At 44.5% G+C, this 13,769-nt stretch overlaps 1 protein-coding gene across 1 annotated transcript in view; it reads left to right on the forward strand.

Annotated features, from left to right (window-relative positions):
- Window positions 1-7,535: 7,535 nt before the first annotated feature.
- The window catches only part of LOC140134143 (transmembrane channel-like protein 2), a 58,686-nt gene continuing 52,452 nt past the window's right edge, over window positions 7,536-13,769 (forward strand). The window contains exon 1 of the mRNA XM_072154780.1: window positions 7,536-8,212. Coding sequence (XP_072010881.1) covers window positions 7,536-8,212 — 677 coding nt within the window. The remainder of the gene's footprint in view (window positions 8,213-13,769) is intronic.

Here is a 13,769-nt window from a genome sequence, read left to right on the forward strand (position 1 = left end):
GTTGAGTTGCTTATGGTGACTACTGCAATACTGAACAATTTGTGCCTTCTCAGGCAATGTGAGTTACTCTCACTTAAAAGCTTATTGATTTTTTATTGATTTAGCAATAGTTTTTTATGGATATTGCAGTCTCTTGAAGTATTTATTGCTACAGAGTTTATGATGAAATGTATTCCTTTTTATGTCAGCACAGTGATCATCGGCCCATCGTTTAGTTCACAAATTAGAAGCATATTATACCTGCTGTCAATTGTATCAATCATTGGAGCAAAATGGGAGTTGTTGTTTTGCAAGAGTTGGAAATTCATGTTTGGGGAATATGAATAGAAGATTATTTACAGCTTTTTACTCATGGTGTATATGACATGCATTCAAATTCATATAGATTAATCCCCCTACCAGAGGAAGTTGGAAGTATTTTAACAAAATGTAATTTATAGAAAAAATGCAATTGCTCAACTTGTCATCAGATATCAATAGCCATCAGTAGCAATAACCAACCCGTTCATGACCCAGCCGTGATGCAGTTGAGATATGGACGCAAGCTGACACAAAATTTTGTTTAATTATATGAAAACTGCGTTAATTGTCAATTTTTGGGCACATCTCAACTGCATCTCAGTCGCCTCATGAACGAACTGTCTATTCGTACCCTAAGTGTTATAAGGCTGAATCAATAAATTTTTTTAAGATTTGAGTATAAGGATTATCCCATCTGGATAAATTCTTTCCATAGACCCTATTTGGCCTGTAAATAACATATACAAGGTCTCCCTCTAAGGAACATTCCCTCATTGCAAGAGTTGTCTTGTAATACCTTTTCCATCCATAAAATGTATTGCTGGTACACGCGGTCCCCTACTTAAGGACACCCGACTTACAGACGACCCCTAGTTACAGACGGACCTCCCTGCCCACTATGACCTCTGGTGAAGCTCTCTGGATGCTTTACTATAGTCCCAGGCTGCAATGATCAGCTGTAAGGTGTCTGTAATGAAGCCTTATTGATAATCCTTGGTCCAATTACATCAAAAGTTTTGAAACTCCAATTGTCCTTGGGACCAAAAAATTTTTGTCTGGATCTACAATGATAAAATATACAGTTTCGACTTATAAGCAAATTCAACTTAAGAACAAACCCATGGAACCTATCTTGTACGTACGTAACGCGGGGACTGCCTGTATTCTATTTTAAAGACATATTTCAATCAGGTAAATGCAGGTGTATAGTCATTTTAATTGTGGGAATTGTCCAGAAATGACAACCTCTTTATTAATTAGGAATTTATGAACTACATCATGTGGTTGATGAAGTTAAATGTTTCCTCTTATATGGTTTAGTTTTTGCTTATATTAAAATAATGAAGATTGTGCAGTTCTTTTAAAGGAATTTAGCTGATACAGTACTCTCTAGCTTGCCATGAAGCATGTCCAACAGTTTCTAAATTAATCTCTATAGAATTTTTCTTCTTCATAATCATTGGTTACTTGTATTTTTATTATTATCCCTGCTGAGCAAAGCTTTCAGTAAATATTTAATCAGTTCATGTTAATGGCCAATTAACAGAAATCTGCAGGATTCTTTACTGCATGTAAAGATCATAAAATATTTTCTCAATCACATACCTTTATTCTTGAGGAATGGGAACATTACAATTGCAGCACAATAAAAGATAAAAATTGTTTTATTTTTATTGCAGCAGTAACGCTCACTAATGATATGTAAATGGTAACAAAATTCTTAATAAGCACAACTCTAAAAAAAAGCTGACATAAATCTCACAGGTTGTGGGCACACCCGTGCCCCGCCAGCGCATCGCCCGCACCACTCAACTGTCCCTGTTCCTGCCCCAGTGGCTGTGTGCGTGTGTCCCTGACTCCTAGGGTGCACGCGTGCCGGTTTGTGAAGATTTAAAGGGTTAGCGCACCGCTAATTGGTGCTGGCCATTCCAGGAAATAGTTAAAGGTCGGCCTCTCCCGGCATTCCCTGCAGGATCTTCGTGCTTATGCCTATCCCCGACTACGATCCTGCTTTACGTCTGTATACCTTGCCTTGGTTACCACCGTAGACAAAGTCACACCTGTGGAACGACCTGGTGGTACCATGCCGAGCAAGTCCAACCCCCTTTGCGGCAGGCTGTGGTGAAAACCGGGTGCCACTTAGATTTCAGTACCAGCTGTTGGCTTGCATCATCATCCACGGTGATCCAGTGGGTCCACTGCCCCTGGAGCCATGGACCCCACCAACGTTCCCCTACCTAAACTTGTTGATATTACCACCGTTGTGGTCTAGCAGTTCCAGCAGACTGCCACGCAAGGTGAACAGCTCAGACAAGTCACCACCATGCTGCAGCAGTTGATCACCACTGAGCAACAGCGTCAGATTCCTGCTACCTCTCCTGCTACCCTCATTTGTCTGCCTGCCGCTGAACCTAGGCTGAGACTATCCATGCCTTCAAAGTATGTGCAGGGGCTTTATCACCCAGTGCTCCCTGCACATTGAGCTTATGCCGACTCTAAGGTGGCATTCGTCATTAGCCTCCTCTCCCGGAAAGGCCATGGCTTGGGCTACTCCTCTCAGTTACAGCTGACATCACCTCCTTCTTTGCTGAGTTCTGGTCTGCTTTTGAGGAACCAGTACGGGCATCTACAGCTGAGACTGCACTGCTGAACCTGCATCAAGTGGGCTCTTCTGTTGGTGACTATGTGGTTCAATTCCATACCCTGGCCTCTGAGCTAACTTGGAAAGATGCAGCCCTGACTGTGACCTTTAAAAAGGGACTTTCAGGACAGATTAAAGATGCACTATTTGAACATGACCTGCCATCTCCCTGGCCACTCGGATCGATATCCAGTTTATGGAGTGCTGTGCGGAGCAACGTTTTGAACAAGCGCAAGTTTGGGTCGACGTGTGCCCTGCTTGGCTCCTTCCTTCCAAAGACCGCTTCAGTCACCTGCTGTGACAGCTACTGAGGAAGCGGTGCAGGTGGACAGAGCTTGGCTGTATTTTCAGGCGACAACAGGAGAATCTCTGCCTCTACTGTGCAGCCCGGAACATTTCCTTCAGGTCTGTAAACTCTATCCTTAGCTTCCGGGAAATGCTCGCACTTCAGGTTCTTGGAAGAAGCGTCCATAGGTGAGATCAAAGCTTCTCCACGTCTGAATCTTCCCATTCTGCTCAGCTCAGAGACAGGTGCTCAATTCCAGGTTTCTTCTTGGATTCCGTCTCTGCAGGAAACTTCATGGATGCCTCTCTGGTCTCCCAGCATCACTTCCCTTTGGTCAGCCTCAAGGAGCCTCTTGTCATCTCCTCTGGTCATCTCTTGTCAGTAGCCAAATCCTCTCCGATCCGGCCCGATACAGCACTGAGCCTTTATTACTGCAAATTGGAGCACTACACAAAGAGAGACTGTCTTTCTATGTGCTACCTTGGGCCACTTATTCCCTTCTGTTGGGTCTTCCGTGGTTGCAGCTCATTCACCCATGGTTATTTGGAAATGGGGGAGATTATTTGTTGGGGAACAGATTGCCAGTCTGGCTGCAGGGTGGTTCCTCCTCCAGTACCTTGAATCCCATTGCTCCCATGCGCATCACGTCCTCAGTCTTCTTAGAGCCAATCGCCTCTATGCCAAAATTGAAAAGTACCAGATCCACCAGAGTAGTTTTACCTTCCTTGGCTAAATTAGCTTTGACAGGGTTCTACAGATGGATCCTGCTAAATTGTCTGCGGTTCTTCTCCGCGCAATACAGAGATTTCTAGGCTTTGCAAACTATTACTGGCAGTTTATCCCGCACTTCTCCTCTCTTGTGTCTCCTATTGTGGCGCTCACGAGCTTCCTCACGGCAAGACTTATGTCCGACCTGCACTTCAAAAGAGGACATTGACTTGGGGACATTACTCTCGTGTGGCTGGGCACCCTGGGATGCAACACTTTGTAGCCCTCATTTCCCTTTTCTATTGGTGGCCAGATGTGGTCAAGATGTATGATATTTTGTGGGTTCCTGCACTTCCTGTGCTCGTAATAATCCATCTCACCTTAAAGCAGCTGGTCTACTACTGCCATTACTGATACCCAGCCGTCCGTGGTCTCATATGGCAATGGATTTCATCATGGATCTTCCATCTTCCTCTGGGAATACCATCATCTGGGTGTTAACCAACCGGTTCTCCAAGGTGTCCCATTTTGTTCCTATGCCTGGTCGTCCGTCTGCCACTTGCCTTGCCAGCTTGTTTTTCATCCACATCTTCCAGGCCCATGGACTTCCTGAGCACATCGTCTCTGACTGGGGGTCCACTTTGTTTACCACTTCTGCCATTCTCTTTGCAGTCAACTGCTAGTAAAGCTGGATTTCTCCTCTTCGTACCACCTTCAGTTCAATGGACAAGTAAGGAGGGAGTTAATCAGACCCTGGGATGCCATCTCTGTCATTTTGTTTTTGCCCATGAGGGCAGACTGTTGCCTTGGGAAGAGTTTTCTTATAACTCTCTGGATTCAGCGTCTCCCGGCTCTGCTCCATTTTTATCAACTATGGATTGCATCCACGCCCTCCTCTTCCTCTACCCGTGTCCTCAGACGTCCCTGCTGTTGAGGAGTTCGTATGGGATCTAAAGTCCATTTGGGAACAGACTTGCCTTTCCTTGTTACAGGCTTCTGCCTGAACCAAGCTCCAGACTGACTGAAACGTAGACCTCCCCCTAGCTTCTCTCCAGGTGACAAAGTCTGGTTGTCCTCCAGGTATGTTCAGCTAAAGATCCCTGGCTACAAACTATTCCTGGGTCCTTTCGAGATGCTCAGCCACACCAATCCTGTAGCCTACAAGCTGCGCCTTACTCCCATCATGCGTATCCCGAACTCCTTCCACGTATCTCTACTCAAGCCACTCATCCTTAACCGATTCTACCAGCAAGTTCCTCCTCCTGCTCCTAAGGCTGACTCCACCGATGTCTTCAAGGTAAAGGAGACCCTAGATATGAAGACGGTGAGAGGAAAGTGGTACTTCTTGGTAGACTAGAAGGGGTACGGGCCTGAGGAGAGATCTTGGGAGCCCGAAGACAATATTCTGGACCATGATCTCCTGTAGAGATTTCTCCAGCCCAAGAAGAGGGGTAGGCCGAAGAGGGGGGAACTTTCACACTCACTTTCCCGCAACCCATATCACGAGCCGCAGGCTCACCCGTGCCCCTCGTGCACCGCCAGCTCACCTGTCCCCGTTTCTGTTCCAGCTCCCACGGATGTGTGTGTGTGTTTTCCCGACTCCTAGGGCGCACACGCTGGCTCGTTAAGATTTAAAGGGTTAGCGCACAACTGATTGGTGCTGGCAATTTCAGAAAACAGTTAAAGGCTGGCCTCTTCCATCATTCCCTGGCGGATCTTTGTGCTTATGCCGTTGAGAAAGCTTGTGCCTTGTGCCTGTGTTTGGATTTCCCGTTGTGACCTTGGTTCTGTATTAGACTTTGATCCTGTTCCACCTGCCCTGTGGGCTCTTGTGAAGACTGGGTGCCACTTAGATTTCGTCCCAGGTGTCGACTTGCGTCATCGTCCATGGTGGTCCAGTGGGTCCACTGCCCCATGAGCCTGACAATAGATTTCACATGCTATTGTCAGGCTCCCAAAATAATCAAATTAGAATTGGAAAAATCTTTCCTCAAAAAGTCACTTTTTGTTGCAGATATCTAATTTATGGACCATTAAATTATAAAATAGTTTATGTAACTTAAGTGCTCCTACTAGTTACAACATCTTCAATTTCCCCCAAGTATCCTTACTTCTGCAATCCTGTTTTATTGGTAGGTTTTCATCTAAGTGATACTAAACATCAATTACCTTGCTACATTTTATATCCCCAATTCACAGATATAAGAGGGAACTAACCCAAAACAAGAGTTAGCCAGCAGGCTACTGACAAGAACTCCAATACAGAAACACTTGCACTATTGGAGGCAAGTGCTAGATAGAATTACTTTTATAGTCTTAGTTTATTTTTATGCACACATTTTTAAACAAAAAAAATTTGTTGGGACTATTTTTCCCCACACACACAAAGGGGAGGGGGAGAAGGAAGTTGGTATGTGGTCTTTATAATTCTATGTGAATAAGCCTGTAATTTTTAAGTTTAGAATCACTACACTAAAGACACAAACTATTGCATTTATTTGACTTTGTGTCATTTAAATTTTCAAATAATAGATAGAATATATAGGATAGGTTGCAGCAGACAAAGCAAAAACTATTGTTTTTTAAACCTAAACTTTCTTTATTATTATTTTTTATTTATTTTACTTACTAGTGGCTAATTATGGATAGTAAAAATAATACACAAAGTTGTATTGCAGCAGGGCCGCAATTTTAATCCGTTTTAGCTGCAATTCACGGCGAAAATTAAATAAAACATGTATGCAGTAAGCACAGTGCTGAGGCACCTGTCCTGCTTTACAGATGGAAAGCTCAAGGACCTGTGATGACGTCATCATCACATGACCCTCCGACTTCTCCTCTGTACAGCCTCCTGTTGAACAGGGCTGCTCACAGTGAGGCTGCACTCACACAATGTACGGCCGCCGTACCGTAGTATGGCGCCATATTCCGTCAAAAGATAGGACTTGTCCTATCTTTCTTTGGGCTATGGAACGGTAAAGTCCCGCATGTGCTGTATATATACGCCCCCCATACGTTCGTGTGAATGTAGCCTGAGGAGGAAGAATTAGAATTAGAACTGGGGGCAGCAGGGGGACTAGAACTGGGGGCAGGAGGAGGGACTGACTGAATGGAGGGCAGGAGAGGGGAACTAGAACTGGGAGTAGGAGGTGGCTGTCTGAGTGAAGAGAGAGAGAAGTTTTATAGTAGTTAAATTCCAGTACATAGGGGGCAGTATTATAGTAGGTTTGAGGAACACATGAACGAGATCACCATTAAAATCAAGAGCATTGAAAAAGAAATAGCAGAGATTAAAAAGAAAAAATTTCAGAGAGATTTTATTGACTACAAGAGGAATGAGGTCTATACGTGGAGAAGACGTGAATTCGACAACGACCAAAAACAAGGAGCGCCAGGTGATACACCAAAATCTATCCTTAAAAAAGGCAGATCCAAGAGAAGATATAGGAGATCTTACAGAAAAGTGAACTTTTCAGAAACAGATGATTCGGATGGTAGTTTATCTTCGACACCGTCTAACTCCAACGATAGGAATGCAACCAGGAATATAGGAAGAATGAGTACTTCCACTTCTTCACAACATCAAATTATTCCACAACCGTCAAAAAACGGGGCAGACGGGCAGGAAAGAAACATAGAAAAAACGGGCACAACAACTCGGTTTCAGAAGAAACTACAGAAGTGACACATTCAGTCATAAACCTGTCCAGTTACATCTTAGACGAAAGCCAAATCTCGTTGTTAAGTAAAGGACTCAATTTCTCCCCAACATGTAACTTTGATTTATTTAAAACGATACTCGATGTCAACAAACTTGCTAGAAACATCACGGTTAAGAAGCATTTTTTTGATACTAGCATAGAAGAGGTTAATACTTGTATGCAGGATGTTGTGTCTAATGACTACATTACAGAATTGTCTATACCCAGTGTACATACAAATTTTTCAGAACAACGTGATATTTTATGTATGCGAGCATTAATGTGTGGTGGTTCTGAAGCCAACAACGTTGTTAACAAAAATTTCTCTGTTAAAAATCCAGATTTTTATCCAGTGGGTTCACGCCCACCTATACTGGATAGATTCCAAGAGATTGTGGAGGGCGAGTTAATTAAACTACATAACAAAATAGGAACTCAGCAAACACACTCTCACCACAATTTATCTAAAAGTGAATTTTTAGCTCTCAAGAACCTTAAAGACAATACTGATATAACTATTAGGAATGCGGACAAAGGTGGGGCGGTGGTTGTCCTTAACTCCTCTTTGTACAAAAAACTGAATGTAGCCATGTTACAAGACCAAACTACCTATAAACAACTAAATGGGGATCCAACACAGGGCAGCCAATTAGAACTTAAACGACTCTTAAAAGAAGGGGTACACATGGGCATTCTAACACAGAAGCTGGAGGAACATTTATTTGTAGAACATCCGATTACAGCGATTTTCCACTCTCTACCGAAAGTCCATAAGGACATATTCCCTCCTCCTATGAGGCCAATTGTGGCTGGCATTGGAAGCTTAGGAGAAAAATTAGGAGAATGGCTTGACATGTACCTCCAGCCCCTAACACACGTCACTCCCAGCTTTATACAAGACACGAAGCACATTATACATACCATGGATAATTTCGAGTGGAGTCACAACTATAGTTGGGCCACATGTGATGTGGCTTCATTATATTCCTCTATCCCTCATTCAATGGGATTATTCTTTCTAAAAAGACATCTGGATACATACAGTACATATGATGAACATCTGAAAACATTTCTTCTGATGGCTACTGAATTTTTGCTGAAAAATAATTTCTTTATTTTTAATCGAGTGTTTTATTTGCAAGTGGAGGGGGCCCCCATGGGTGCCAAGTTTTCCCCCTCCCTTGCAAATATTTATATGTCCCAATGGGAGGAGTTATATATTTTTTCGGACACCAACCCATATTCTCAATCCATCGTATGGTTCGGTAGATTTATCGACGATTTGATATGGGTCTGGGGAGACTCAAAGGATAGATTCGTTGAGTTTGTAAACTACTTAAACATTAACGAAATTAATTTAAAATTTACCTCAGAGTTTGGAGGGGATTCGATTAGTTTTTTGGATATTACTCTCATTGGTACAGGAGATAGGGTATCAGTTAAACCTTTTAGAAAGAAAGTCTCAGGAAATACCACCCTTCTAGCTACTTCATGTCATCCCCAACACGTTATTAGAAATATCCCCTATGGGGAAATGATAAGACTACGCCGAAACTGTACATCAGATCAGGACTTCATAACGGAGAGACAAAACTTAGGTCAACGACTAAGAACCCGTCGATATAAAAACAAAGACATAGCTATAGCGGCCAAAAAAATCAATAATGTTTCACAAAAAGCATTATTGGATATGAGTAAAAAGAAACATATCAAGGAAGTAGGGAAACAAATGGTGCCATTTATTACATCATACAGTAATCAGTATCCCCAAATAACAAATATTATTAAGAGATTCATCCCAATGCTCATCCAAGACCCCATTTTACGAGAAATTATATCCCCTGGAATAAAATATATTGCCAGACGAGCTCCCACTCTAGGTAACAGTCTTTCCCCAAGCCTCTTTCTTAGTGAAGACAAGAAAAAACCCACTTGGCTAAAACACAAAGGTAACTTTAGATGTGGACACAAACAGTGCATAGCCTGCGACTACATTAAAACAGGAGACACATTCACATCGATGCACACAGGCACATGTCACAACATTAAATCCTATATTAACTGTAATACCTCCAATGCTATCTATGTAGCTTCTTGTTTGAAATGTAACAAACAATACGTAGGACATACAGCTGGCCCTTTAAAAATTAGGATACGTAGGCATTAGAGATGAGCGAACATGCTCGTCCGAGCTTGATGCTCGGTCGAGCATTAGGGTACTCGAAACTGCTCGTTGCTCGGACGAATACTTTGCCCGCTCGAGAAAATGGCAGCTCCCGCCGTTTTGCTTTTTGGCGGCCAGAAACAGAGCCAATCACAAGCCAGGAGACTCTGCACTCCACCCAGCATGACGTGGTACCCTTACACGTCGATAGCAGTGGTTGGCTGGCCAGATCAGGTGACCCTGGGATAGACTAGCCGCTGGCCGCGCTGCTCGGATCATTCTGTCTCTGGATGCCGCTAGGGAGAGAGCTGCTGCTGGTCAGGGAAAGCGTTAGGGTGTTCTATTAGCTTACTGTTAGGCAGGAGTGATTCTCAAAGAACCCAACAGCCCTTCTTAGGGCTACAATAACGTTCTACTTTTTTTATTTTAATTTGCATCTTTTACCATTTTGTGAGGAATTAGCAGGGGGACTTGCTACCGTTGTGTTTAGCTCTTAGTGGCACACATATCCATAGCAAAGACCGAAGTGGGAAAATTCAGTAGGGGTTGGATTTCTATTAGGCAATAACTCAGTGTCATCTCATCTGGCATAGTAGTGTGCTTCCTTTGATACTTGGCTAGAAAATAGCCATAGGAGAATACAAATAGCTTCTTGAAGCCTACAGTAGCGTTCTATATATTTGATTTCTGGTTGATCTGCTGGTGGCTGTAGTTTCTGCAGTGCATGTACTTGCCAATTCTGAGCAATTTGTAGTGAGAATTGCGACCGCTGTGTTCTGCGCTTAGTGGCGCACATATCCATAGCAAAGGCTGAAGTGGGAAAATTCAGTAGGGGTTGGATTTCTATTAGGCAATAACTCAGTGTCATCTCATCTGGCATAGTAGTGTGCTTCCTTTGATACTTGGCTAGAAAATAGCCATAGGAGAATACAAATAGCTTCTTGAAGCCTACAGTAGCGTTCTATATATTTGATTTCTGGTTGATCTGCTGGTGGCTGTAGTTTCTGCAGTGCATGTACTTGCCAATTCTGAGCAATTTGTAGTGAGACTTGCGACCGCTGTGTTCTGCGCTTAGTGGCGCACATATCCATAGCAAAGGCTGAAGTGGGAAAATTCAGTAGGGGTTGGATTTCTATTAGGCAATAACTCAGTGTCATCTCATCTGGCATAGTAGTGTGCTTCCTTTGATACTTGGCTAGAAAATAGCCATAGGAGAATACAAATAGCTTCTTGAAGCCTACAGTAGCGTTCTATATATTTGATTTCTGGTTGATCTGCTGGTGGCTGTAGTTTCTGCAGTGCATGTACTTGCCAATTCTGAGCAATTTGTAGTGAGACTTGCGACCGCTGTGTTCTGCGCTTAGTGGCGCACATATCCATAGCAAAGGCTGAAGTGGGAAAATTCAGTAGGGGTTGGATTTCTATTAGGCAATAACTCAGTGTCATCTCATCTGGCATAGTAGTGTGCTTCCTTTGATACTTGGCTAGAAAATAGCCATAGGAGAATACAAATAGCTTCTTGAAGCCTACAGTAGCGTTCTATATATTTGATTTCTGGTTGATCTGCTGGTGGCTGTAGTTTCTGCAGTGCATGTACTTGCCAATTCTGAGCAATTTGTAGTGAGACTTGCGACCGCTGTGTTCTGCGCTTAGTGGCGCACATATCCATAGCAAAGGCTGAAGTGGGAAAATTCAGTAGGGGTTGGATTTCTATTAGGCAATAACTCAGTGTCATCTCATCTGGCATAGTAGTGTGCTTCCTTTGATACTTGGCTAGAAAATAGCCATAGGAGAATACAAATAGCTTCTTGAAGCCTACAGTAGCGTTCTATATATTTGATTTCTGGTTGATCTGCTGGTGGCTGTAGTTTCTGCAGTGCATGTACTTGCCAATTCTGAGCAATTTGTAGTGAGACTTGCGACCGCTGTGTTCTGCGCTTAGTGGCGCACATATCCATAGCAAAGGCTGAAGTGGGAAAATTCAGTAGGGGTTGGATTTCTATTAGGCAATAACTCAGTGTCATCTCATCTGGCATAGTAGTGTGCTTCCTTTGATACTTGGCTAGAAAATAGCCATAGGAGAATACAAATAGCTTCTTGAAGCCTACAGTAGCGTTCTATATATTTGATTTCTGGTTGATCTGCTGGTGGCTGTAGTTTCTGCAGTGCATGTACTTGCCAATTCTGAGCAATTTGTAGTGAGACTTGCGACCGCTGTGTTCTGCGCTTAGTGGCGCACATATCCATAGCAAAGGCTGAAGTGGCAAAATTCAGTAGGGGTTGGATTTCTATTAGGCAATAACTCAGTGTCATCTCATCTGGCATAGTAGTGTGCTTCCTTTGATACTTGGCTAGAAAATAGCCATAGGAGAATACAAATAGCTTCTTGAAGCCTACAGTAGCATTCTATATATTTGATTTCTGGTTGATCTGCTGGTGGCTGTAGTTTCTGCAGTGCATGTACTTGCCAATTCTGAGCAATTTGTAGTGAGACTTGCGACCGCTGTGTTCTGCGCTTAGTGGCGCACATATCCATAGCAAAGGCTGAAGTGGCAAAATTCAGTAGGGGTTGGATTTCTATTAGGCAATAACTCAGTGTCATCTCATCTGGCATAGTAGTGTGCTTCCTTTGATACTTGGCTAGAAAATAGCCATAGCAATAGGATAGGATTGTTTGGTTCTAAAAACTCAAAAAAAAACAAAAAACACAAAAAAAAACAAAAAACACAAAAAAAACACACAAAAAAAAAAAAAGTAAAAAAAAAAAAAAAGTTATAACTCTCATTTTAAAAATGTTTAACCCCAGGGCTAGGGGTAGAGGACGAGGGCGGGGACGTGGGCGTCCAACTACTGCAGGGGTCAGAGGCCGTGGTCCTGGGCGGGGTGAGACACCACCTGCTGATGAGGGAGCAGGGGAACGCCGCAGAGCTACACTCCCTAGGTTCATGTCTGAAGTTACTGGGACTCGTGGTAGAGCACTGTTGAGGCCAGAACAGTGCGAACAGGTGATGTCGTGGATTGCTGACAATGCTTCGAGCAATTTGTCCACCACCAGTCAGTCTTCCACGCAGTCCACCCATGTCACCGAAATCCCCACTCCTCCAGCTCCTGCACCTCAGCCTCCTCCCCCCCAGTCTGCCCCCTCCCAGGAAAATTTGCCATTTGAACCGGCATACTCTGAGGAACTGTTTTCTGGACCCTTCCCACAGTCACAAACCACTTGTCCGGTTGCTGCTGAGCAATTTTCCGATGCCCAGGTTTTCCACCAGTCACAGTCTGTGGGTGATGATGACCTTCTTGACGTAGTGGAAGTGTGTAAAGAGGTGTCCGACGATGAGGAGACACGGTTGTCAGACAGTGGGGAAGTTGTTGTCAGGGCAGGAAGTCCGAGGGGGGAGCAGACTGAGGGATCGGAGGATGATGAGGTGACAGACCCAAGCTGGGTTGAGAGGCCGGGTGAACACAGTGCTTCTGAGACGGAGGAGAGTCCTCGACCTGAACAGGTTGGAAGAGGCAGTGGTGGGGCCAGACGGAGAGGCAGGGCCAGAGCTGGTGCATCAGCGCCACTGTCAACTAGTGAAGCTCCCGTGGTGAGGGCTCTTGCGGCGAGGGCTAGATCTTCAGAAGTGTGGAGGTTCTTTAAGGAAACACCGGATGACCGACGGACTGTGGTGTGCAACATTTGCCAAACCAGGCTCAGCAGGGGTTCCACCACTACTAGCTTAACTACCACCAGTATGCGCAGGCATATGAATGCTAAGCACCCCACTCAGTGGCAACAAGCCCGTTCACCTCCGGCCGTGCACACCACTGCTCCTTCCCCTGTGTCAGCTGCTAGTCAGCCCCCTGCCCAGGACCCTGGCCCAAAAACCCCATCGTCGCCTCCACGATCCTCCACAGCATCCACCAGCGTTCAGCTCTCCATACCCCAGACGCTGGAGCGGAAACGCAAATATAGTGCAACCCACCCGCACGCCCAAGCCCTTAATGTGCACATCTCCAGATTGCTTAGCCTGGAGATGCTGCCCTATAGGCTAGTAGAGACCGAGGCCTTTCGCAACCTCATGGCGGCGGCCGCCCCTCGGTATTCGGTCCCCAGCCGCCACTACTTTTCCCGATGTGCCGTCCCAGCCCTGCACCAGCACGTGTCAGACAACATCATCCGTGCCCTGACCAACGCCGTTTCTGACAAGGTCCACCTGACCACGGACACGTGGACGAGTGCTGCCGGGCAGGGCCACTATATAT

This window comes from Engystomops pustulosus, chromosome 5 (genome assembly GCF_040894005.1).
Source record: "Engystomops pustulosus chromosome 5, aEngPut4.maternal, whole genome shotgun sequence".
NCBI lineage: Eukaryota > Metazoa > Chordata > Amphibia > Anura > Leptodactylidae > Engystomops > Engystomops pustulosus.